At 32.0% G+C, this 27523-nt stretch overlaps 2 protein-coding genes and 1 long non-coding RNA gene across 11 annotated transcripts; 1 reads left to right on the forward strand and 2 right to left on the reverse strand.

Moving 5' to 3' along the window:
• The first annotated feature begins 6504 nt into the window (after positions 1-6504).
• Positions 6505-10321, forward strand: LOC149940503 (uncharacterized). The gene is made up of 3 exons (XR_016481108.1): positions 6505-6850; positions 9736-9828; positions 10180-10321. It is a non-coding gene; the product is annotated as an uncharacterized LOC149940503 (long non-coding RNA).
• LOC149940504 (uncharacterized) lies at positions 9431-13416 on the reverse strand. Of its 2 annotated transcripts, XM_090176973.1 has the most exons (5): positions 13191-13416; positions 12142-12225; positions 11606-11728; positions 10731-10925; positions 9431-9816 (listed from the first exon to the last, which is right to left on the reverse strand). In XM_090176973.1, the coding sequence occupies exons 1-5, from the start codon at positions 13318-13320 to the stop codon at positions 9803-9805; spliced, it is 546 nt and encodes a 181-aa protein (XP_090033099.1). In that variant the 5' UTR covers positions 13321-13416; the 3' UTR covers positions 9431-9802. The 2 variants fall into 2 exon arrangements, with proteins under 2 accessions (XP_090033099.1, XP_090033100.1); XM_090176974.1 differs by lacking the exon at positions 12142-12225.
• A 1055-nt stretch (positions 13417-14471) lies between these two features.
• On the reverse strand, positions 14472-26737 carry LOC149940505 (uncharacterized). 8 transcript variants are annotated; one of them, XM_090176965.1, is made up of 10 exons: positions 26679-26737; positions 23742-23875; positions 23020-23090; positions 20573-20703; positions 19057-19211; positions 17806-17925; positions 17617-17746; positions 16645-16731; positions 15323-15354; positions 14472-14599 (listed from the first exon to the last, which is right to left on the reverse strand). In XM_090176965.1, exons 2-10 carry the CDS (start codon positions 23745-23747, stop codon positions 14549-14551), a joined length of 783 nt encoding a protein of 260 aa, XP_090033091.1. In that variant the 5' UTR covers positions 23748-23875; positions 26679-26737; the 3' UTR covers positions 14472-14548. The 8 variants fall into 8 exon arrangements, with proteins under 8 accessions (XP_090033091.1, XP_090033090.1, XP_090033092.1 ...); XM_090176964.1 differs by lacking the exon at positions 26679-26737 and adding an exon at positions 26567-26672; XM_090176966.1 differs by lacking the exon at positions 26679-26737 and adding an exon at positions 23952-24389.
• Between the last annotated feature and the right edge of the window lie 786 nt (positions 26738-27523).

A 27523-nucleotide genomic window follows, 5' to 3' on the forward strand; every position in this document is an offset into this window, starting at 1 on the left:
TTCCTCTTTTAAGCTGAATTTGTATTATTGGTTTGAAATGAAAGATAGAGAAACTTGAAAATAAACAAATAAACCTATCTACAATATTTGGTGAACATTCAAAAGGGAATTGATCCCATCTCCATCACTAGCGTTGCGTCCTAGCTTTATCCTAAATAACTTAAAACATACTTAAGTTTAAATCAAAACATTTCAATATAATTGGGGAATGACTACTGATACATTGATTGTGTTCAAGATTTTTTGACTGCCGCTACATTCTTCTATATCTTGTGTACCGTGGTGCCATCATACAGCAAAGCTTGGAATTGAATTTACATACATAACACCCCCTAAAAGGGGTTGAAATTTTCAAATAGTCTTTTTTAGGTGAAAAAGTGGTTTACCGAAATATTGCCTGAACTGTACATTTAACGGCAATAGACTACTGAACATGATTTGTTGTACATGTCAAAAATAATTTTTTTACTTACCTAAAAAGAATCTTGACGCAAACAACCTAAATTACATGAAATGGGCTATTACGTACTACTTACATATTTAGTTTTTTCAGTTTTAAAAGAGTTAATACTAGCAATAAATTTTACTTTGGTTGGTAGTTTATTCCATATTTGTTTTCCTAGGTATTGCAAATTTTTGACATTTTATCGACCCTTTTAACATCTGTGGTTCCCATCTGGGTTATGCTTTTTAATTTTTCAGTATTTTTGAAGGGATAAAATAACATGAAAACAGTCTTTTGTTAAGTTTAGCTTTAAACTCAGTTGTTCCAAGTTCTTTACAATCGTTTTGTAATTTCAATAGAGCATTATCAACTGACTCGTCAGAAGTGAGCAGTGAATGGTCATCAGCAAACTCGAAAGATGTTGAGGAATTTAAACATTTGTACATGTTTTTAGTATACATATTAAAATTAGGGGGCCAAGAATGCTCCCATGTGGGACACCTGAGGTTATAGTACTCTTATTAGATTCAATTCCGTTTATACTGACTGCCTGCTTTGTTTGATAAATATGATATGAACCATTTCGAGACGTCAGGAGACAAATTACATTCATTAAACTTATTAACTTCTTGTGATTTACACAATCAAAAGCTTTTGATAAGTTTATGTAAATTATACATGTCATAGTTGAATGCTTAGGGATAAAACCAGATGGATTACTATGAAGCATATAATTTTGTGTCACATTTGTTAACAGTTGGGTTTTTCGGGAATTTTTGATAAGTATTGCAGAATAGAGATGCCTCTATATGAGATGGGATCTTCCTTGTTCCCAGACTTAAAATAGAGACTTCGGCTTCTTTCCATAGGGATGTGAAACAATTTGTTTCAAAAGATAGATTTATAATTGTGGCCAGAACTGGAGATATGAGGGTCGCTAAACCCTTTATTGTTTTAGCAGAGATACCAACAGTACCTATTGCGAAACTATTTTTGAGTTTCTTGATATAACACATGATAGTCTTCTCGTCAACTTTTTCAAAGTTAAATTGGGGGAATAATTTCATTGTTATCAGGAGAGGCGCAGTTATTTTGCGATTGGTTATAAAGTGATGGTTAAAAGGTTCAGTTATATATACATTATTTACATTTAAAGTTTGAGAGTTCTTTTTTATGGCTTCCAGAAGTCTCTGGACAATTAATATATTTACTCTCAGCAATATTAACAGCCTTGTTAGCCATATTTCTATAGTGTTTATAATCGTCGTACAGGTTTTTATTTTTTATTAATCACTTATAAACCTTGGGTATTTAACTTCCTTATAGTTAGCCATGGGGGGTTATTTAAAGATTTCCTCTTGGTAATAAAAGGGGCATGCTTGTCTAAATTACTAATAGTTGTGATAAGGACTGTTGGACCTCTCTTACCAGATTAGCAAAGTTTGTTCTATTATAGTCTTGAATTTTTATCATAGTTTTCTTGATCTTTGGGCATTTCGTTTTCCTGATGCACAAAGTAATGTCATAGCCAGAAGCACCAAAAGGCGTGATGCATGCAGATATAATTGTTTGGGGGTGTGATATGTAGATATGCTCCAATAAAGTTAATATAGGAATATAATTTTAGAATTTTCATAGTAAAAAGGAACAGATGGCGATATCTTATTTCGAAAGAGCACTAGCACGGTAATAAGGGGTCGAGCTAGCATATTTTTCACACTTTGAAATGCTACGCAATGTTGCTACAGATGTGCAAATACTACAGCCATATGCTTTGTTGGACCCTTCTTGGGGGGGAAGAGTTGTGATTTTACCTGCCTCAGCACCTTGGACCAATAATAGAGGGACTGGTGATGCCATCATACGCTAGACAGACGATCAGACACATACTTGGAGACTAGGCTCCGTGCAGGTTCTGCCTCACTAAATCCAGCCTTTGCACCCTCCATAGCCAAGGTTCTCGTGATGCCCTTTGTGGTCAGGTATCCAATAAAGTTGAAGTTTATTGTGCGTCATACTTATTTATATTTAAATTTTTTATTGAAAAATTTGTACTATATACAGGAATTTATTTAATAAAAATGCATAAAAAATGGTCTTTTTATAATCCCGTATTATATAAAGGTTGGTGCATTTAAAATTAGTTATATTATGCAAAATTAACACTTTTATACCATAAATGTTTTTATTTTATAAAAATAATGGCTGGTAACAGCACTACACCACAAATGTTAAATAGAGGAATTCAGTACCAATCCAAAGTTTTCATCACCTAAAAAACAAGGAAGTTAAAGCAAAATTCATATTCTACCAGTACAATTACAATTAAGTGGGCTGCCCCAATGGTAAAACCATGAACTAAACACCTGTTAGTGTTTTCTCAGTTAACTAAAAGGGAAAATTAAGAAAAAAAACCTTCACTATCAGTGGTGTTGTAAGGCTTTGTGGGTTGGGTACTAATAATGTGCTCTCCCTTCCCCTATTGGTTTTTGTCTAATTGTCAAAAGTTACTAATTTTTCAGTTTATATACATTGAATATGATAAAACCCTAAATTTGTAATAAAGTTCTTTAATATTATAAATAAATTTGTCCATAATGACTTATTTACCCTGAAATATTGTACGTATAAAGTTATAGTGGTCCACTCATCCCAAATTTGTAAATGATGAAATAAATATTTAGTTTAATTCTGTAAATGTAAAACATTTGGTAAAATCTTCGTATAAAAACAAAATTTTTCTAAAGAAGTTTTGGTACCCAGGGGGGCAGCACAGTTAATAAAAATTTAAACATTTGTTATAGCATAGGATACACCACGAAAGAAAAATAGGTTTAACATCAACAAAAAGCTTTTAGGAACGGTTCACAAATTACAAAACACAAAAGCAGATCTTTAGCATTGGCTCACTTTTGGTCATTGTCATTTTGGGCGGATTGATACTTTCAAATAAACAAACAGTTTATATATTCCAGTTAAACGATGTCAGGTATGAACCAGTAACTACAACTCTGATTTTTCTATAAAGGGGAAGCCCTATGAAAACTGTTTATTTTGGCATTTTATAATCCATTTTATAGGCGTTTGAATTAAGTTAAGAGAGGGTTTGTTTTCTAAAATGGCAGCCATGGCCAAAGCTACAAGGTGATACAACTCTATTGCCTCTTCTTTGAACGAATCAGGAATTTTGGTAATTTCTAAGACCAATATAATTTTATAATTAACCTTTCCTTTAAATCAGTGGCGTAGCCAGATATTCATCCAGGGGGGGGGGGGGTCGAGTTATGTGAATGTTAAGAGTGGGTCAAGAAGGGGGTGGAAATTTAGTACAGTCAAAGGTAGACCCAAGGGGTTGTCTGGACCGGGAAACACCCCCCCCCTTGTCTACGCCACTGCTTTAAAGTTTGACCACTGCATAGCAAATTTTAAATAATTAAGTATTTTAGATAACTTACATATGTTAAGCACTACTTGTCTTTTGATCTTTCTTAAAAAAAACAACTGTAGAATTTTCCATACCAGACTTCACCTGTTTATTAACAAAATGGTAAAAAAATAAAAAATAAATGCTTATGTCTAGAATATTTTAAAAAGGGTGTTTTGAAGAAAAAAGATAAAGGCCGAGTCTAGATTCACACCCCGTGAACGTAGCCAACTTTCTGCGTCCACACCCCGTGAGCGTAGTCAATTTGCTGCATCCACACCCCGTGGATCTAGCTCGTATGCTACGTTCACAGTCCCAACCACGTGACCTTGCATTGACCAATGAAATATCTTCCTTCAATTCTAATTGTTTGGCCGTTTCTTTAAAAATATTTTTCCACGTTTCTGTTTTCTCTTGACCGAATTTGAGTAAGTTACACGTATATTTTTTAATCTTCTCTAACAATGGTTTTTTTAACTATGTATATTTTAATACCATTCCGTTTTAAATTTTTATAGGTACTTTAAAATAGCCTGTAAGCTTAGGTTGTATAATTTAGGTAGTTTAAAATAATTAAATCCAAACGATTAATTTCCGCGGAACTCATGCCACGTGTAATATATTCGAATTAAACAAAGGACGTTTAATTATAATTTACCAAATTCAGCCTTTATTATGTCTATGCCTTTATACATCCTTAATTATTTATATTTAAAACTCCTTGTAGTTTTAAAATGAATAAATCCAAACGATTAATTTCCGCAGAACCCACGCCACGTGTATTCGAATTAAACGAAGGACGTTTAATTCTGATTTACTAATTACATCCTTTATTATGCCTATGCCCTTTTACATGATTAATAATTATTAATAAATCTAACCAATCGCGTAGGGAGGCGCAGTGTAGTTGAATCGAAACAAAGAAATTTAAATTGATAAAACGTCCAGTAGAGCCTCAAAGCCCAACATCAACTTTCAACAATCCATTCAGTTGACCAGGTACTTGGTTCAGGGCAGAAAAACCCTGGTTTGGATTTTCCATATTGTAATGATATTAAAATTAAATATTACTTAGGTCAATTAATAATTTTTATTAAATGTCAAGTCTGACCTGGTTGATCCCTTTAGAAATGAATCCGGCCTGGGATTTTCTTACGTGTGGTAAAATCATAATACAGGATTATTGAAAGTAAACAGAAAAAGGGGAATACGTTACGGGATACGTTAGGCTTACTCACTTTCGGTAAGTTATGACTAGGCCTTATAAACGACGTGAAAAGATTAAAAAGACCAACAACAAATGGGGCAAACTAAATTTTATTAGTTTAAGTTAAAATGCGGTACTAAGGTACTTCGGCCGATAGGTCTTGGAGGCGAAAGATTACTTACGACTAAGCCTTGCCTATTGAAAAATTATTAACCGGAAGTTTATCGCACAAAAATCATAGCTTTAAAACGACGAGATAATTTTAACCATAAACTATTCCTCTCTTATACTTCCTTTGGATTATTTCTTTAAAACAAAGATTTTAAATTATAGACCGGATTTCTGTTTATTTCTCACTCAGCAAGTACCTCAGCTACTGGCAAAGAATTCTTTGCTTTAAGACTCTTGAGAAAAAAAAAGGCAAAGACGATATAACGCTTCGATTTGGAAGCAATGATACAAGGGATAAACAAATAAAATAATTTAAGTGTTTGAAAATGTAATTTATTTGAAGCTAATCTAAAGTATTTGGCCACAAATAAATTGCCAAAAATAATGTATTTGCATTTTTGAAGCAATATATAGGAAAAATCGAAACATGATCGTCCCATTATTTTGGTGAAACCCATTTACCGCTCTCAGTGCGCTAAGAACCCTCTGAACTACACTTTTTATAAAGAGTAGAGTTAAAGGATAACGAAAAGTGGACCTCAGAGCGCTCTGAGATAATAAAAAGGGATTAACCAATTTTAAGAAAAGGTAATTAATTAAGAAAACCGACGGGCGCCTACTTTAAAACTAGTTAAATATTATTTTATTCATGGAATCTTACATTTAAGGCATTCAAACTATATATTAATAGTCTCCTTGGCGTTATCTTAAAACTAATCTTTGAGAGCGCCAAAATAGACTTATCATCCTTTAATATCATCATATATCATTTATTATGAAGTACTTGGTATGATATGATTATAATATCATAAAATTAAAAAATTTAAATATAAAAATTTAAAAAAAATAATAGTTGCTAAATTTTTTCGTTTCAAAATAATTGATTTTTATTCAATTTTGATATAAATTGAACCTTTCATTAAAAAATTTGGATTTCAGTTAATAATTTTGACAAATAAACAATATTTATATTAATTTTTCTAATTAAGTAATCTGGCATTAAAACCTTGCATTTTTGGTATATTCGTAGCCTTTAACAGCATTGTTAGGTGATGGCATCGTCAGAACCAATTTCAACAATCGTTTTCCAAGTTTTTCATACCGTACACATTTTCTATACGTTTCAAAGCTTTTGCGATAAAAGTTTAGTCTTACTATGTAGACTTGTAATCTGGTATCAGAGGCATGAGAAGTAGTCCCATCTTATGGGCTTGGCTACACTAGCAGATGGTTTTGACAAAATAGGTAAATCTTGTATTTTGGCGTTTAAACAATAGTAAACCAACATAAGTTCAATTTTATTATTTCAAGCTTCTAAGTATTTAATTATTTTCGAGAAAATAACTTTTTTCCTTGAAAATATGCTTAAATATTAAAGTTTTTGATGTTTTTAAAAGTTTCTCAATTTAAAAGTTTGTTCGCACTGGGATGCTTCTCCAACCTATTAGGAAATTTTAGGTATCCAAGGCTTAGAAGCGCAAAGTGTGAACAAGAATTGAAGAATAAATACCTAAAAAAGCGCGGGCAAGCGAGCAAATTGGATTCGTGGAAGTTCATGTTTAAGTTGATGCAAATTGTAAAATTCGGATAACTCATTTAATAAGTAATTAATCAATTAATGAATATCTTCTTTAGGATAAATTTTTTGATTTATAGTTATGTTTCATCTAATAATGTTTAAAACGATATTGAATAAATTTCGTTTTCAATTTCATAAATAGTTAATAGCTAGTTATATTTCTCAGTTGATTTTTTTCAGTAATTTTAAAAAAATCGTAATTGCTTATGACAATTGTCAACGTTTTGTATTAAAGTTTACTTTATGCTACTAAATACTGCAGTTTCTGTGTGATTTTCATACTGATGCCATGTGGCTACTATTTCTTCATATTATCATAATATCGTAAGAGGTATTCCACAAAAATAAAATCAATGATTGGCCAATTATTAAATTATAAAGAGCTGCCTGAACACCTATTCTGTTTTCCAAAATGGCCTTTTGGATGTTTCTGAAAATCTGGAATTTGGTTTCTACAATTAAGTTAACCCTAGAAAGCGAATTTGTATGAAATCGTAGGGGTCGGGTGAGCAGGTTTCAATCTATCGTGGAATAAATTGTCAATTTTTACAAACTTGACTCATGCAGAAATAAATTTTCTTAAGGAAGATGCACACATAAGATTTGCAAATGGGCTTAAAGAGGACCAGAAAATATAGAGAATAAAGCATTCTTTAATTACTCTTTCAAACTGTTGAACTGCACATATCCTGATGTTTTCACACTAATAGCTTGTTTTTATGTAATTAAAGCCAAGACTTACCTTTTATTTCAACCTAATTTCATCTAGAAATAATTTAAGAACCGAAATTGAAATGAAATAAACTTTATTTACCTTTTATGGTTCTTTAACCGCCCAAGTTTTATACCTCAAACAGCTAGGTTAAAAATGAAAAACGCTTTTTGAAGCAGTGAAACAAACTTTTTCAAAGCTGCTATTTTGCTTCATAGAAACGAGTTACATTAGATTTATCTCCTTTTCTAGAGTAGGTTGAGTGTAGAACTAGTGTTACAGTTTACAAAAACACTGGCCAATAATTTCCAGTGTGGGTATTTTTGAGTTACACTTTACGCCAATAGTTTATTTTGGTCCAACACTAGGTGAGAGTGTAGCACTAATAAAACCTATAGTTTCCACTAATTAATAAAAGTGCATGAAGGGATATACACCACCCTGCTACACATTGTAACCCACCTGCATAATGGCATAAAATATGGCTGATTTGAGCCGCCCATTTATCTCATCCATATTTAAGAAAAAAAATTTTGGGTGAAGGTGGGTGTTAATTATGTCTTCAAAAGGTACTATGAGATCTTATATATCCACACCAGTCACACTTTTTTAATAAATAAACTTATATGCCAAGCACATAAATTAGAAAAATGTTGGTCAAGTCTACGTAACAGAAATTTACTGTCATACTTTTTAGAAATATTATCCTCAGTATTGTAAACTGTATGCTGACTGACTCGGATTTATTCATGGCTTGAAAAACATAAATGTATAAAAAAAATCATTTATCAGACTTTTAGACAAAATGCCAAATATTCAAATAAATTTTCCAATTCTGTTCCATAATGGCAACTTAAGGAATTTTAGTTGCAATGTCCTTTCATTTCCTAAATTCTCAGGAGTTATTGCTACGATTTTGTTTCAAAATTTTTGGAGTTTTTGTCTCTATTTTGTCACTTTCTTAAACCTTTTTACAAACCTAAGAGAATTTTTCAAATTCATTGATGTTAATCACATTAGTATAGTTCTTGCCATTGCCACTGCGTAATATTTGATTTGACACTACTGTGAAAATCAAGTTTGCAAAAATTTTAACCAAACGTCATACTTATGCCATAAGTCTATATCATGGTATAACAGAGGTGAGAAAAAAGATGTTCATCAATCTTAAGCTTACTCAATGGCGTCGCCAGGATTCTAAATTTGGGAGCTATTCTCTGCAAGAGATTTGAAGGAGCCTCGCTCCTTCAGCACTTAGTAGTTTATAAACAAGAAACAGTATAAAAATAACACTTAAAATACACAACCTGAATGTATATTTTAATATTTCTTCAGTAAAGCAAACATATTTTGAGGGGTGATAGGTTTATTTTGGAGGGGCTTTGAGAAAAATTAAGGGGGCTATTTTTTTAATTTGAGGGGCTAACGCCCCCAAAAAGTGACCTAGCGAGACCACTGAGTAGTACGATAGAAAATTACGTAGGAGGAATAGCAAGTAGATTAGTTAGGGCTATTTACTTCTGGTAGGCCTGGCTTATTGGAATATAATGGAGTTAGTTCAGCATGCAAAATCGTTATTTTAAAACATTTAGATCATTTTAACGCCTAGTGGAAGCATAAGCAAAACTTATTTATTGCTCGATGCAAATTATTCGAGTAAAGATCATTTTTCTTAAATAAAACCCAACCAAAATTATATTTATTTTAAATTATTTTGGTGTTATCTATAAATGTTTATTACAATCTAATAACATGAGGTTATGAAAAAAACATCCTATATGCTAATTTATCCTATACAGTATAGCAAAAAAAAAATTAGGGTTTCTTCTTGAATTGTTTTCATACCAAATATTAGTTAAAAAACCCTTAAAATCAATTTAATAAAGTAGACATTGTTAAAAACATTTAATGATTTATTAAATTGTATTGTCAAAAACAGTGAATATATAGTATGAATTATACAATAATTAGGATCTTTGTCAGTTTCTGCAATTAAGATTTTGAATAATTTACATAGAAACTTGAGTGCTGCTTATAAGTTAAAGAGATTATACAATTCTGATAAACTAGTCAGTTAATTGGTAACAATTTATGATTCTATGCCTTAAGTTCTGCGTTATAAGTTTATTTTAAGTCAATCACAATGTTTTTTAATTAAAAACATATTTTTATACATGTAAAATTTTATATTATAAAGATAATGAACTATTATATCACGAATGATGTAGCTGGCTGCGTGAGGTCAACAACAATCTATTTTCATTTCAAGTGGCTTGAGCTGGAAAAAAAGGTTAATAAATACTTATTATAAACAAAGCTATAATTTAAACAAAATAAAATTTCAACAAAGTCATTTGGATGATTTAGCGACATTGGGGCATTTTAACATAAAAGATAAAACCATTGTAGTTTAGAATGTACAATATCTTTTCGTAAGATTTTTTTCTATTAATTTAATGACTGGAGCTATTTGAATTATCTGAAAGAGTACTTTAGTAAAAGCCTTTTATTACTCTATAAAGTATTACATAATTTTTTTAAATACTATTCGATTTTCTATTGAATAAGAAATTTTTAATTTTTGCAAATTACTAATCACACCAATTATTTTATTTCAAGTTAATTTAATTCACTATTATAGCCTTCAACTTAATGTTTGGATCTGTAAAATGGACTAAAAAGGAACTAGAAAAATCAATTCAATTATGTAAATCAGATTAAAACAATCAATTCCTCAATTTTGATAGTAATTATTAACTTGCCATTTTTGCTAATTTCATATTGTTAACAGCCAATAAAATTGAATTTCGTTAAATATTTTTCCTTTTCTCTCCACCAGTGCCAAATTAACCATTAGGGATAATAGGCAGCTGCCCATTGTTATAAGGTATTTAAGAGCCCTGTGACATTGTATTAGGATATAGCTTCCCAGGGGTTCCTAAGCTTAGGTTTCCATTAGATTTAATCCATCACTGCTCTCCACTTTCTACAACTAAAATATTGATTAAGAGTCTGGTTAAAAGGTAGCTCTACAAAACTAATCGGTTTACAGGAAGATTGTCACCTAGATGTCTAATAATGTATTTTTTAGGTGTGGAAGTCAAGGCTAAAAGAATTTTATAAGTTTTTGTATCGTGTAAACCTGATTATCTTACCTAGATCTACAAATAGTGAGACGAGTAAAATAAATACCTTTTTGATTTTTTAATTTCTTCTTCATATTGTAGCAATAAAGGAACAGTTGACAGTGAGCCATGAAATTTGGTTGGTTCATGAAAGTAAGTATGTGGTTAATTTTCTTAAGTGTGGAGTTCATCTGCTCATTAATTTGAGTGTTTAAAAATTTATACTGAGGATACTTGTCCAGACAAAAACCAATCGAACATCCTAAGGCAAAAAATATTTTAATTAATTAACTTTCAACTAGTTGTGCAAAAATATGGGTACAGCCCATATATCGACTGTACTCATATTAACGAAGTTACCTATCATAACACTAGACCTTTCTGTTTACACTCGTAACAGGTCTTTTTAAAAGGAAATTTAAGATTGTGGCAAAAAAATTTTTTCATTAGTTAATCGAGAATCTTCTTATTTTTAAGTTTTTCCTCAAAACATTTTTCTAATACCGGTATCGGCCAATGCCAGCTTTGCTTAAGCCAATACCGGTATTAGAAAAATATGCTGTTATATCTGTGCATCCCTATAAGAAATCTCTAGGAAGTCTAAATGCGATTTGAAATACATCAGTTGCCACTCAAATTTTTCAAAAACCTGCATAAACAATTGGTATTGTGCTCATCAATAAAAATTAAGTCTGATAACAGCTGTGTTTATGTTAAATTAATGTACTTAAATTAAATTAATGCCCACATTGAATTATTTCAGGGGAGGCTCCAGATAATATGTTTCTGAGAGTACATCGCTGTATATTGCCATGCGTTTGGGGTGAGGCATGGAGGCCCCTAACTTAACTTTTACATGTAATTTGGACACATTTGGGGGCCCACAGGAGTTGCCTTCTCCTATTGAACGCCCCTTTAAATGTTTAGGTTTTAGCAAAGCACCTGTATGATTCCTCCAGTGAAGCTTATCAATTAAAAACTTTGTGTTTTTAAAAAAGATAGGATCTCTGTTTAGGCAGTATTGGTGAAGACCACAAGCAAAGTCATATACCACAACCCCAGGACCTAAAAAAAAACAAAAAAACATCATTTTATTAAAATATCAGAATTTAGTTTTCAACATCTATATTTGGTTATATTTAAGGTATTAGCATCTTACGACTCATTTTAAAAGAAATGTTTTCATAAAAAGAAAAATTAAATTTCATATTTTCATATTTTAGAAACTTCATTTCAAATAAAATAAAAAACAAATTGGATGACCCCGTGCTAACGTTACTGGTAGTAATCTACTTCAGTTTTATTATTGAAACAAAGCTAAAGCATTTACAGATAAAGTTTGTTTTATTTGTATAGAAAACCATATGAAGGGTTTTTCAAATTGCAAATTCCGAGTTCCCACTATAAAGTACTTGGACTCTAGTATTAAATAGAAGTGCTAGTAGAAATTTTATGATAAATATTTTAAATAATCATACTTTGGTGAAATCTTGTTCTCAATATAGAAAATGGAACATTAACAGATTCGGACTTATTAAGGACTTGAAATCCATAACAAATTCCTCAAAAGAAAAAAAAAGAAAAAATTATCTTATTGCATAGATATACCAACTAATATTTAGAATTATCATTTTTAATATATAATAAATATAATTTAATCTACTGTGATCACAAATATTTTTAGAGGACTTGAAATTACTCTTGAATGAAAAATAATTATATTTTAAGGTATGGTATCGTTATATGGCATGCTGGGGTTTAACTAACAACATACTCAAAATTAATCTCAAACATTTTTGAAAACGCAAAAGTTAACCCCTTGGTGCTGATCACACTAATCCAAAATGTGAATTTTACGTGTACTGACTAAAAATGGTCTGTTTATTTATAAAGCAGTTCAATTTTGGTAATTTTAATCGGAGCTACCCATTTTAAGTTTATGAAAGTTAAAAAACATTGAAATTAACTTTGATTTTGGATATTTTTCCAGTTAAATGTTATTCAACTTGGATTGGTATCAGAAAGTTATTTTCTTTTCATCTAAACCAAAACTACAAAATAAAAAAAGGAGTCTGCTAGCTAGTAAAAATGTTATGGAACATTAATTTTAACTGAAAAAAAAACTGAAAATGTGGGTTGATGAAAGATAGTTTTTCAATATACAGTTTGAAAAACTAAATTTCAGTCAAATAAATATTTATATTCCAATATCCTCTCATCATTTGAATTAAGAGCTAGTGACCACAGCTACTTCCCTTTACCTTATTTAATAAAGCAGACATTTAATTTCATAAATTTAATTAAGAATTCATGATGCTACTAGAAATGACTAACTAGCTTAATTCCTATGGAGTTTTGTGAGGAACTTAAATGAGTGTGGGCTAACTGATGTAAGTTTGTGAAGTATGGGTTTTTATCTAACCACAGCTGATATTGAAAAAATATAAGTTGCAAAAAGTTTGGCAAAAGCATATTGTTGTTCTTTCTCCCACACATTCTATTCATAAATTAATGAAAACATAATTACCATGTTGGCAATATATTGTGAATATTCCAGGAGTGAGTGTTGCATGTTTCCCAGAAAAATCTTTCTCGCAAGACTTATCATCTGCTGACTTGTCAGCTGAGTAGATTCCTCTTGTGCATTTCTTGGTCATTGCTGGAAAGCATGCTAGGATATCTGAAGCCTCTGGTAAATCCAATGATGAGTTTTCAGAATTAATTTCAGTTGCATCATACAGTGGGAAACACTTTTGATTTAACAGCAATCACACTCATTATTTGAATTAAATTTGAAGTCAATGATTCACTTGATAATAAATCATATAAAACTGGACATTCTGTAGATAATGTTTTCATATCATCAGGAAATTCACAAATTTTATATCCAACATATAATTTATCTATTAAGTTTTGAAATTCTACTGAACAGGGAAAAGTTGCACAAAGTGCAGAATCCTTTGATAAACAATAGAGGAAGTCTTTATAGTTTTGAGGACAACAAGGGTTTTCTGATTTGACAATAATAGAATTGAGTAGATTCACTAAGCTGTTTGCAGCATTTGTGTTTTCAGATAACAGATCAGAAATTAAAACTTCAAAATAAAATTTGGAGATGTTCTTCGAGCAAACAAAGTTGGATAGTTTTTTCCTTAACTGAGAATTTTTTAGAAATGTTCTATCAGAAAACCTGTAAAAGATAAGACTTTTAGAAAAACAAAACAAGTGCTATATTCTTAGGAAAAATAAGAAAATGTGAAACCTATATTGGTTTATACTTTTCATTATAACATTTATTTTACAATAACTATGGAGCTCTTAGATGTCAAAGTAATTTGACAATTAATAAAACTAAAAGGTTCTTGAGTCTTGTTAATTATTTTGGATATTTATACTTAAAATTTTATTTTGAGTCTAGTAATTAAAGTAAAACATACTTGGCATAAGGTATTTTTCTGATATTTTGGTCTTCGATATTAGTGTGGTTCCAGGACAAAAACTTTCTTTTGAACCCTAAAGTAGTCCCATCACATAGAATAATTCTTGGATTTTCAAGACATTCACTACATTTATAGCCATCAGAATAGTCTATATCCAGCAAACTCAGGAAGTGAGCCCAGGCTGCTTTTAACTGAGCATATGACAATAGTTGCCTGATATTTTGAAAATTGAAGGATCTCTCAAAACGAGCAATGACAATTTCATAAAAAGCATGAAAAGAACTTCTGAAAATACATAAAATTATAAAGGTTTAAACATGTATCAGAAATTTTAATAAATTTCCTTTCATTCAAAGATTTTACCTTGCAAAAACAAAAGCATCATGGTACTCCCAAAGTAATTGGTGGCTCACCATGAAGCGTCCCATATTAATCGCTCCAATTTCTATTCCATCAAAGGCAAATGATGTGCCACATTCACAGACGTAATGATATGCTAAGGAAATTTTTTGAAATGAAATTACACATATAGAAATTTATCAGAAAAAAAGTATGACTAAGATATTTATTAATACAATTTTTTACCAAAAAAGCAATCGTGACCATATAAACCATTATTCACTTACAACCCCTTTTAAATGAAAATCAAATCTCTTGCGACTTCAAATACCTCACTACTTCTTGGGGCTATTTAGTACAACCAAGAATTTTATTCGATTATGAGAAAGATAATTTAGCGGGAGCTTCTCTTTACCCTCTTTCCTCTGAACTCCGCCAGCTGGGAAACAATTTCTTTACCTTGTTGCTGGTACACCCCTCATACTACATTTGAAGGTTCTATATATTATTGTATTAATTTCACAAAATTTCTCATTAAAATTTTTGCTTAAAATGTAACGATACAACAAAATATTAGTGAAATCATGAATTCAAAGTAAATAACAGACTATTAGGTCACTATTTTTGGGCATCAAAAATTCAGTGTTAGATCCATTGGATAGATTAGGGATACTTGAGCTACTCATAACTTTATAATTAATCTTTAATAATTAAAATAAAAAGTGGGGTGGCGGAGCGGTTCGCAAGAGGAACCGGGTTCGATCCCAGCTTGTGGCACTGGGTGAAAAATCTGGAACCACTTCTTCTGCGTAGAGTTTGCAAGTTCTCTCTTAGGATCATTAGCAAAACTTTCATAATGCAATAAAATGCCTAAACTTACAGAAAATGGCTCCGTATGTTCTTCTGTGAAATCTATAAAAAAAAACATGTCAGTCAAACATATTTCCCTAAACAGAAAATTTAAATCCCTGAAGCTTCAAGGTAAGGGCTAGGCTAATCAATAAGTGTAATCAGTGAACAATTTCTTTACATTTTGACAGTCACGTAAATGATTACACATTCACAAAATCATTTCATTGCACAGATAAATTAAAACTGGTTAGATCCTTGAACCATGAGCAAAATACTTAAAGCAAAAAGATGTATGTCATAGCTAAACCCCGCAAAGTGACAGTCATTAAATTTCTTCCAACACACGTCAAAGGTCAAAACAGTGCATGACTATATTGTAATAATAGTAACGGAAATCACGCGTCCACTAAGAGCATTCACATCGTTGTGTCATTTAAATAGGCTTTTTCAGAGTAGTGATCAACAACAAAAAGTTGGTCTGGAGTTGCCCCTGTATGTGTTTAGTCTTACGAAATGGTTTTCTTATTCTCAGAAAGGGAATCTGGTCAAGCAGACGATACTTTATTCATTAATAAATGTTTGTCAGTCTTATTTCATCCCGATTTATCTTGTAATTTAAACAAAAATAATATCTGGAAAACCAGCAATTTGGTATCTGATAATCATGGTTTCCAGACATTTTTAATACAAAAAAAATTTGGACAATATGAGATTGCAACCCTGTATTTTTAGGAATTGTATGGGTCATTTTAAGGAATGAAATATTGTATGCTCAATTCTTCCCTTTCTAAGCTTTTAAAACCACAGTTTGAGAGCAATAGGAATATCGCCCATTTTCAAATTTAATTTTGTTAAATCTTTGTTTAAGTTTTCATCTCATCAATGTTTCCTATAACTTCACTCCCTGAGTCTATTCCTGGGGTTAAAAACCCCCACTAGAGAAATGACAATAAATAAATTAGCTGATAAAATTTGCGGTTGGAATAACCATTTTAAAATCGAACCAACACTGTCACCGATTTCAAATCTTCCTGACAATATTGCATGTCTACAATCAGAAGTTAAAAGATTTATGGTTTGAAATGCTAAATTTCCCTATATTAATGCTTAAAACGGTAGAAAAAATATTACTTTTCATTCTGATTTTAGTACATAGCAGACCTAAATGCCTTTCCTATTCCTTAAATTTTTTTTTAATAATTTTTAAGTTATAAACAACATAACTAAGATCTTAAACTTTAAAACCACAAACTGTAGTCTTAAAACATGTGGTAAATCAGGTTATAGTTAATTGTCCCAGAAAGTAATATTTTTTAAGAACTTTGCTTATTTTTTTAATGTATATCCTACCTTCGATAGTTTCTGGTGTAAAATATTCGTCAAGGAAGAATTTCGCACATTTTGAATGAATACAAAATTCAGTCTTTTTAATGAAATCTGCAAATTTTTATAAGTTAAAGAGTGTTGCGAGTTCTATACAATTTATCAATCTGAGATATTTTCAGTAGGCAATGAACATTATTAATATTGACATCTAGTGGCGGATTTTGGAAGTAGAAGGGAGTGTGGAGAAGCAGACCATTTGTTACTACTAAAATACATAGTTGTCAGTCCATTTTTGTCTAAATTTAATATGTTTCAGACAAAAAATGTCTAGCAACCATGAAATTCAGAATCTAAATTTCATGGTTGCCTGACATTTCTTCGACGCGTCAAATCACCAGATGTTTACAAATTTACCCAAAGTTACACGCTGTTTTTGTGTTATACTCAGCAAAAAGAAGAAAGTAAGATGCAAAAATGGCTGGTGAGACTTAGCAAACTTAAGTCACATTTATCGCTGAATTTCAATTGATAAAGCGTTTCTTTAGTTCCAAAAATAAGCAACTAATTTCGAGTAATATATTTGTAAAAATAAATGAGCAGCAATTTATTTCCTCTTTATCTCGGTAGTTCCTAAACCCACCACTGGAAGATTGTATAAGTTTGTCAATAACAAAAATTGCCACATACACTCCTATACACTCTTTTATGCAAATCTCTGACCGACTGACATTGAAATTTATTTCCCCAAACCCGTTCTCTCACATGTAGCATGGTAATAGCAGCTCCTGTGAAATACCCGCATAAAAGAAACTATAGCTACACCATATTTTTTTTAAATAATTACAAAATTTGAATTGCTAATATTGAAAAAAAAAAGCTCATTCTAAAAAACAAACTTGAGATTTAAAGACTTAAGGTATTCTTTCTACACAATTATATGGTACTCTCACAACTCTAGATTAAAATGATAAATAAAAAAAAATTTCAAGATATTACCACTGTAGGTTTCTTGGATAATTGGAGATAAACTGAATAAAAATTTATCACACGATGCACAACAGTATATCATTTTGATTTCATCTGTAAAGGTTTTCTTCCGTGGTTCAATAAAAATTACGTTATTTTCCTAATACGAAAAACCAAATTGACATTTGGTACTGAGTAACAAAAATTTGAAATGAATACTTTAAGTTTCTTCTGCTCCTCGTTAAAGTCAAGAACCCAAAAAAAATTGCCAGAATCACTGCAAGGCTGCAAGCCTTGAACCCTTGCAACTTCAAGTTTATATGCAAATAAATTGGACGGCTGTTTAAAAAAATAGTACCTCTAATATATATATATATATATAAATTAATACATATAAAAATTAAATGATTAACTATTATTTATCAGAAAATTTTAATGCAATGGAATAGTACTCTTAATAAGATACCCTGAAAAAAAAACCTAGAGGGAAGTTATGATTGTTATTGCTTTTTTATGTTTATTTTAATGACCATTAGAATTCAGTTATTATGAACCACAACATAATTTAATAGATCACGGCGGCATTTTTGTCATGAAAGGATGTAAAAATAATCATCACATATTCTTGGTTTAGTTTTGACAATTGAATCCGGTAAAATACTATATAGTTTCAGACCGGATTTCTTGCAAAGGTTTTAAGCGTACTATTAGAGAAAATTGAACTGAAAAGGGGAACTTTATCATTTACCGTGCTGCAATTGCTAGCAAGTCCTTGATTCACATGAAACATTGAGAAAATCTGGTCGAAGAATTCCCAACACCTACTAATAGTTACTTGGTATTGATGGTTTTTAAGTAAAACTACCCATTAAAGTCAGCATAAAAACAGATAAATATTTAAAAAAGGTTCACTTTTGAAATATTTCTATGTTTATAAGTAGAAAAATGAAAGACGTGTATTGAAAACATTACTTAGACAGAAATACTCTAAATTCAAATATTTTTTAGTACACTACACCTAAACATGAAAAATATTCACTATATATGATAAATTGTTTTAATTAAAAACAATTACATTATTCCCTTTAGATTTAATTGTGATGCTTTCTAATATTATTATGCATACATTTAGTAGTCTATTGGAAATGGTGCTTTTTATTGCATCAGAACTAGACACTTCAAAATCGTTAAATAAATTATTTAAAAAAATTGTAATTTTTCTAATGAAGGGTGAACCTCTTATTTAAGATTTTTTAAACCATATTTCTTACAATATTTATATGTTGTTTAAGCCTATTTATAAAAATTAGACATTTATATAAGGGTTTATGCTTTAGTTATTTGAGAAATTATAGGTTAAATGAAAAATATGAATTTAAACTGATATATAAAGCCTCTGTGCCTGTCAGTTCGAGATCGAATAGCCAGTCGTTCAACAGGCTTAACACTAGTAGCTGTAATATAGCATACCTCTTCGTCCACAAATGTAGTATTTGCTTGATAATGATATTCATTGTGACTAGATATATTCTGATCACTAGTAACTAGATTTATCTGCTGAACAATAGAGGTTTCAGAAGCTTGTTTTTTTCTTCTGAATACAGGTGCCGTTCTCTTTCTGTCACCTAAAAATGCATCATGAGGTATTAAAATACACTATGTTACAAGAAACGTATTTTTTTTAGTTCTTAGTATTCTACAAAAAATATACATATACATAAAATAATCGTTGTCAAGGATTCAAATGTCAAGTAACGACACTTTCTTTACATTTGATTTTAAATTAAGAAAGCAACAAATTTTTTATTACACGTCTAAATTGGTTAGGAGCAAACAATAAGAAAAAGGTTTTAGTTACGTTCCACAAATTTTTTTGGTGCTAGGGTAGTTTTAAACGATTCATATCACTCTCTAATCGATGAATTAAGCTACTAATATTTGTAGCAGTATCAGTCTAATATTGAATTGTCATCAAGATATTCAAAAGATCTAGAAGACCTCAGGCTTTTAGAATTAGAACATATGTATATTAACCAATTAAGATGGAGAACGTTCACATAAACATGATAAACCAGTTTGCAGCTTCTACACTGACACCATTATTTCTAAGAATATTAATTAAAAGTCTTTGGTCAACTCTATCAAAAGCTTTTGATAAATCCAAAAATACCACTCCAAGCTCAGTAACAATGAATGGATTGATGTAGATTAATGGCACAATCAACAGTAAAGTGTCCGGGTCTAAAGCCTGATTGGTTTGGTGAGAGTTTTGTTTATCTATAATATATTGTAGCAACTGTTCAGAGGAACTTTAAAAAGACCTTGTAATACTGAAATACCACGGTAATTTTCAGAATCCAAAGGGTCACCTGATTTAAACACCGAAATAACCCCGGCAATCTTCCACATTATTGGGAATTGTTGATGAGTTAAGTATAAATTAATTATTTTAGTTAGAATAGGTGCTAAAATAATAACTTAACCCCTGATCAATACACATGATAGACCATCAGTTCCCGACGCTTTACTTGGTTTAAAAGGTAAAAACATTGGATTCACTAACTCCCACAAAATAAATAAATTCATCATTATGTCATTAATAATATCTGATCCAGTTTTAAGGGAGACCAAATTACAGGTATCAGTTTTTCAGTAAAAGTTTTTTTTCAGATTACACCGGAATTTCATTCAACACCTTTAAGTTCTGAAGCAAAGTAATCTTTTTTAGTATCACAAATTAAATTTGTGACTTTTTCCATGTTCTATAATCTCTCAGCATATTAGTTACAAAAAGGTATAAATTTTAAGACCAAGCACAATAGCAGCTGCTCAGACTAGGAGAGCCAGTGGCGTTACAAAAATGAAGGGGCTAGGAATGGAAACTCCTCCTAGTGTAACATACCCCTAGTTACTGTTATATTAGGTTGATTTCTTACCTCTGTTCAGTATATTACAAATCAGTTTTTCTTAAGTTTGTTCACCATACCTAATTCTCTGCATTTTGATGGTTGTTTATGTTTTCTCAATTGAATTGAGAATACTTCAATTCCTGATTCATCCAATTGTGAGATAGAAGAACCTGATCTTTTCCAAGGGTTACTTTCAGACATCATCAAACTGCGTAGTAGGAATAAATTTAACCATTATTAAATTAATTAAGAGTAAAACAAATAAGGTTAGTGCTTGAACATTAATTTCTACCAAGAATAAAGAACTGCGTTACTTAGACCAACCTCGGTCATAAAAATGGATGATGTTAGTTCTTACAAAGAATTTTTCCAGTCGAAATTTAATTAAATTTGAAATTCCAATAATTAAAAAGAAATAAGACTTTCTTAAAGACATTTAACCACATTAAAGAAATAGTGATTGTACAGGGACCACGACCTCAGGTTTTATACCCAGCCCAACTCGGGTCAGGATGACCAATTTTCAAGTCTGGGTTTTAAAAAAGGTCAGGTTTTCTAAAAAATAAATGAATTCGTTTTTCTTTAGCTTATAATGTTTTTTTCAATTAATAGAAACACTTAAACTTTACAAAACTTTCAAAATAATTATTGACTTCTTTATTTTCACGATTGTCCTTAAATTTTGCAACATTAAAACAAATGGCATAAGTAAAATAACAACAATAAGGATTACAATTGACGAGATTTACAACCAAACTGATTTTCATAGTTATTGCATAATCAAGTTGATTTCTCAGCACAAAGCCCTCTAGTATCTAAAATATACTCAACTTCTGCTAAGCAGAAAAATCTGGTTTCTGATAGATGGGCTAAGATGATAAGAATTAAAAAAGGTTTTCTCAGCGCCACAAGCTCATGTTTTATACCACGCATGATTCGCACATAGGCTTCAAAAACAAAGCAAAAGCCCCTCGCGATTCCAGAGCATGCTCTCCAATATAAGACTTAAATTTTTATCAGAAAGTAGTCATCCAAAACGGTAAGTCACGAGTCCAAGTCACAGCTTGAAGAGAGTATCAGTGCCGAAAAAATGTTCGGTTAGAAAATTAGCATTAAAACAATAGGAAGTGTCATACTTATTGTTAATGTTACTTATGGTAATAGTCCTGGGTAAAGACAGTTCAGTTCTTTCATTCTACTATTTCAGTAGTTTTTGGAGTAGACTTTCAAAATCTCCTATTTTAAATTTTTTAAATTTATATATCATAAACCCCAACCTGATCCGGGTTTCTGAGTTTTTTATTATCTCCCCGACCCTGACTAAAACTCACCCCATACGACCCCTATAAAGAAATTTTTTAATTTTATTTTTTGGGGTTCTTTCAACTGTAAGAACCATATTATCAATAGATGATTTTATAAAATGTTTTTTTCGCTTGCCCAACTTGTTGAAATGTTGCCCTGGAATAGTTCAGCCAACGCCTAAGAATGAGTTCATAAACTCTTTAGTGAGAGAGAAAACAGATCCACAGCTGAGGCGGGGAGGCAACATTTCAACAAGATGGCAAAGGTTATTTTATAAAAAAACCATTTTAAAACTATTTGTAGTTTTTAAGATACTATACATGCTATGAACCCTAGGTTGACCTCCAGTGTAATTTAGGGAAAATTTTATATGCAAATGAGATTTCATTGTTTTGAAGATTTGTGAACTATTTTTAGTTTAGAAAAATACTGATGGAAAAATTATTGATACTTGATAATTTAATTAATTTACCTAACCACGGTCTTAAGAACATAAGACATTTAGAAATTTCTTATATTTTCAACCTAAATCCTACTTTTTATTAAAAAAATCTGCGAGATTTATAAAATTCTTAAAATTTTGATGTGAGCATGCATGTACCTTATTTAATAGCGCAGGTAGTGCTGAGATAAATTACTTTTTAAAGTGTTACCAAGAATGTATTTATTTATACTCAGGGAGAATGAATATATCGAGACTAACAACGGACACGTTGAAGCCTTAACCCCGTCGCGCTAAGAGGGGGAGGAAAAAAGGCAGCCATCATATTTTTTGCATCCTCGCAGCAGCGTTAATGGCGGCGAAAAACGTAATTTTTAAGAACCAATGAGATTGCAGTATTATTCGATTCTATTAAAGCGGAGGAGCATACCGGGGCCACAACAGGTGGAATTAGAGAAACGCAAAAAAAAATCTTGACAATAAATAAATACATTCTTGGTGTTACCTATTACAAAAATGTTAAAGCTCAATCAATACCCTAAGAGTGGTATTAGAAAAACATTTACTATCTGTCATTGCATCCACTTTGACACACCATTCATACAAATTGCTCGCAGACCACACAAAATCGCTTGGGTTAGCAGATTAGATGATTCCAAAAAGATTTGCGTGCATGGGATCATGTGAGTTAAATTTCCTTCTCCCTTTTTTAGTCTCTATCAGGAGAGATAAAATATTGCAGGGGAACCAAGAGAGAAGGCGAGCAATGGAATTTACCTCTTTTTCTCATCTCTGCATACGGGGAAAAGTAACCAAAACACGTTACCTTCAATTTTTTTCGGTATTACCTATTGAAGTAAGTAATAAATAAGTGCATCTAAAAATTACAATTACAAAGTGTGTCAATTGAAGATTTTTTGGTAATGAAAATTCCTCTCAAAGTAAAAGTGTAGAGGGAAGGAAGGAGAGTTTACATTGAGGAGGGAAGGAAATTAAAGAACTGGCAAATAAAACGCCTGGTAAGTATAGATGTGTGATATAATTCCCTGAGAAGGGCTAGATACATAGTTTTTAATTCAATCAACGGGAAACCTATCACCATCTACCATATGCTATTGCAACTAAAAACAAAATACACCTGTAAGAAGGTAAGCCGTCCACACTTTTGGTAATTATGTCACTTTTGGTGCATGCTACATTGAAACGAACATGTTAAGTATCAAACATGCATGTACGGAATAACACAGGGCATAAATGTGAAAACCAAAAAGAAGTCAAAATGTCTACTTGAAGTGTTAAAACTATTAGTAATTTAAAAAAATACTTTAATAAATTTTTTGAAATTGTTTAAAATAAAATACTAAAAAAATACTTTAGCTGAATTTTTGCATGAATAACCCGCTTATGAATATATATACACACACACATAACCCACATACAAAAAAATACTTAAGCTGAATTTTTGCATTAATAACCCGCTTATGAATATATTTACATACACACATAACCCACAGAGAGAGTAAGTCGCTTCGCTTCAGAGAAACACAACCATGATGAAGAAGCAGATGGCAGCTATTGCAATTCCCAGGCACCGGATGTCACTAGTGAATTTACTACCAAGGCTTCAATTTTTCTATTGATATAATTTACGTTAGAGCAACTCAAAAAAAGAAAATTAGTCTTAACTGAAAGAAAACTACTTTATTTACCTTTGCTGCTTCATTAGCGTCTGAGATATATAATCGAATAAGTAAACAAAATTTTGAAGCAGTGAAATGCGAGTTTAGCATAGGGATGCACCGATATATCGGCCTATTTTTCTAATATCGGTATCAGCCAATACCGGAATTTCAAAAATATTTGTAGGTAAAACATTTAAAAATACTAAAATACTCGATTAACTACCTTGTGATAATAATCATTGCCACAACCTGACATTTCCCTTTCAAAAAGGCTTGGCATATTTCTTAATTTTTAATATAGATATATTCCATCAAGGCTGGCAAGAATTGGTTGTCGTTCTTTATTGGTGCTCCACCATTCGAAAAGATTGCTTTACTCGGGGATTAGAGGTCTGAGAATTTTTCGCCACTTGGCGCGTAAGACCAAAGAATGTTTTTAAAATACCCAAAGAGTGATTGACCGAGCCACGCACGCCAGATTTTAGAAGCTAGACAATTTTATAGACAGGGGTTTAAAGTGTAAACAAATAAAATCAACGATATTCGCTTTTTGCCCTTACCAAAAAATAAGTTGGTTTTTAGTTGGCTTTTAGTTGGTTTACACATTTTAGTTGATATTAAGTTGGTTTTAAGTAGGCTCAAGTTGCCAGCATATTTCAAGAAACTAGTTAAAGGGGTAATTAGTTGGTTTTAAGTGGTCGGAAAATTTCATATTATTTTTAAGTTGGTTTTAAGTTGGCTTTAAGTTTGTGCTTGTATCGCGAGAAGGTTTAAAATGTTTTGACGAATATTTTTCTACTAAATAACTACGCTCGTCCAAATATGCAAAGAACGTATTTATATTTCTAAGAACCTACGAGGGTACTTTGTAACGATCTGTCCAAGGGTCGCTCTTTAACAGAATATTTCGGGCACATTTCATGCTTGTGACTAGTGTTGTTCCAGCAGAGGCGTAGCGAGAGAAAATGGCGCCCGGGGTATTTAGCCGCTTTTGCGCCCCCCTTAATATATAGTTTTAAAGGGAGTATGTATATGTATATTTTAGTAGTTGTTAAGTGGTTTAAAGGCCTAGGTTTGCTTCTGTCAGTCCGCCTTTATATTGACTTGCCTGCAGTGCAAATACCCTGGTGGTAGGCCACCCACTAAACATGTTGTTGTCTTTACTAAGTAAGTTTCAAGTTGGCTTTAAGTTGTCTTTATTAAGTAAGTTTTAAGTTGGTTTTAAGTAGTCTTTATTAAGCAAGTTTCAAGTTGGTTTTAAGTTGGTTTTAAGTTGCCTCCATTAAGCAAAATCAGAGTTGGTTTTAAGTGTACTTCTAGTTGGTTTTAAGTAGGTTTTAAGTAGGTTTTAAGTTGGTATTTGTCTCAAATACCAACTTAAAACCTACTTAAAACCAAGTTTAAATATTTTTTAGCCAACTTATTTTTTGGTAAGGGTGATAGATAATATGTATCAAGTAAAATAAAAAGAAACATGCAGATATGCTTTTGCAAACTTTTTTCATGAAAAATTAATTGGAATAAAATGGTATGACAGTGCACTGAGTTACAATGATTTTTATCATATACACTACTGTTATGATAAGTGACTTTATTAATATTGGCCAATATTTGTGGCTGTAACCATATCGGTGCATCCCTAGTTTAACCTAGGAGCAACAAACACAAGGAGAACGCAGCTAGCCTTTAAACACGCTAACGAAGGGTTGTCTACAAATTTAATTGGACGAGCTTCACGAGCCTTTACGCTGAACGTTTTACGGGCGGGGGGAAGACCATTTCCGAATTTTCCCCTTCCGACGGCAGCAGGCTCTAAAGCGTCTAGCCAATGAAAAACGTACACAAGAAAATGCACGACTTTTGTCGGGCTGCGTTCTCCTTGTGTAGGGTGTTGTGTTTGTTGCTCCTAGGTTTAACAATCCACTATTATTCTCGAAAAAATTAAACCGCGCTTCCAAACATCCAGAAACTGTTGTCATTTTCAGCAAATAAAATCGTACCCCAGGTTTTTGAAGGAGTTGCGTCTCTCTATAGAGTAATGGCAGTGCTACGTCACATAACGTCACCCATGCTTTTTCCTATTCATAAAAAATTCGCGCCCACAATGGCGGCCATGGCCAAAGCTACGGAGTGCTACTACTCTATAGTGAAGAGACTTTACACAGAGCAGCAGTTTTAAAGAATCCTGTAAAAATAACTGGAGTAGCCCGCTACAACCAAAATTCCCAACTCGTTACTTCAAATACAAACACGATACTAATTTCAATACGCTATTTTAACCATACTAGTTGAAAAATGCTAGTGTGCGAGACTTGGTGGTTTAAAGGCCCAAAATGGCTTTGTATTAATTATTTTTACATAATAGGTTAAAAATATGACTACTTTAATTCTGAAAGTTATATCTTGAATGAAGTCAATCAATTCAAGGTGGATAATATGCCCAAAAATAGGGTTTTAAATATATAAGCCTTGGTTAGTCACTCGTTTCGGTCGTCAGACATTGCGAACTTTAAATACAATATTAATCGTACATGGAATCAATAAAAATTAAAAACTATTAAAAGTAAACTTCTGTCAGTTGTTATAATTTATAATTAAAAGATGATTCTATTAATAACAATCCCAAATAAAAGTATACATACACGAGGTTATACGAACACGAGGTTAATTCGTCGGCAGATCGTACAGAAGCGTCGTAGCAGACGCTACTAACAGCTTTTTCCTTAACCCTCTCCCATCCACCCCCCATCTTACCTTCCGCAATAGAAACTATCAATCATGATTTCGGTCGCTTTCCCCGCCGTTTTCCTTCATCAAAATTTGTACGTACCCTGCTGCTGCAGTGGCTACGTAGCGTTCAGTAACGCGATACTTCTGATACTCCGGTATCTACATAAAAGTTTGCGGCCCATAATCTGTCGAAGCGACTATTGCTATAGTGGGAAAATAGGATTTTCACTCTTAAACGGGAAATTGAGGTTTTCACTCTTAAATGGGAAATTGAGGTTTTCACTGAAACGGGAAATTGAGGTTGGGATCGACGTGGGCAGAAGCCATTTTGCATGTCTACCACCACTCCACTGAACTCCACCCAGGGAATCAGGCGATTGAGCCACACCTTGGCATAAAGTTTGTTTATGTTGCTCGCTACAGTTATTGGTCAGTGAGCGTCGACATCTTCCAGATCTTTTCCTTTACCTTTGTGCAGGAGGCTAGCCCGCGAGTGCTTCCACGCCTTAGGGATGTCGTTAGCGTGTCGAATTTCATTGAAGAGGCTAAGTAGGTCAGATCGAGCAGTAGCACCAAGAGCCTTCTAAAACTCGTTAGGGACATCATCTCGGCCAACGGGTCTTTCTGGCTTGAGAGCTCCGATCGTCGTGGCAAGTTCGATCTCGGTAATGTAACAATATTTTTTATATTAATGAATTTAAGTTCACGAACTTTATGAATGTTCCCTTATTGTAGCGAGTCGTTTGGTTTATTTTCAAAATTGTCTATTAGCACTTCTTCTACAGCGCTGTGTGCCCTGCGCAGTCTGCCATCGCGGTCACGGAGGCCTTCGCGTTTTGTATTTAGAGCTCTTGAAGAACCTCCAAAAA

The sequence above is a fragment of the Leiobunum rupestre genome, chromosome 6 (assembly GCF_980474605.1).
Source record: "Leiobunum rupestre chromosome 6, qqLeiRupe1.1.hap1, whole genome shotgun sequence".
In the NCBI taxonomy this organism is placed as follows: domain Eukaryota; kingdom Metazoa; phylum Arthropoda; class Arachnida; order Opiliones; family Sclerosomatidae; genus Leiobunum; species Leiobunum rupestre.

Bases quoted from the DNA above. Each gene is read 5' to 3' on its own strand.
- LOC149940504 (XM_090176973.1), bottom strand. From the start codon at position 13,320: ATGACCAAGAAATGCACAAGAGGAATCTACTCAGCTGACAAGTCAGCA. The intron at 12,226-13,190 runs GTAATTATGTTT...TTTTCTTTTGAG, and splicing joins CACAATATATTGCCAACATG to GAATTTGTTATGGATTTCAA. The intron at 10,926-11,605 runs GTGCTTTGCTAA...TTTTTGCCTTAG, and splicing joins TCACTGGAGGAATCATACAG to GATGTTCGATTGGTTTTTGT.
- LOC149940505 (XM_090176965.1), bottom strand. The intron at 20,704-23,019 runs GTAAATTCCATT...CCTACTACGCAG, and splicing joins TGCAGAGATGAGAAAAAGAG to TTTGATGATGTCTGAAAGTA. The intron at 16,732-17,616 runs GTAATATCTTGA...AAAAATTTGCAG, and splicing joins TATCCAAGAAACCTACAGTG to ATTTCATTAAAAAGACTGAA.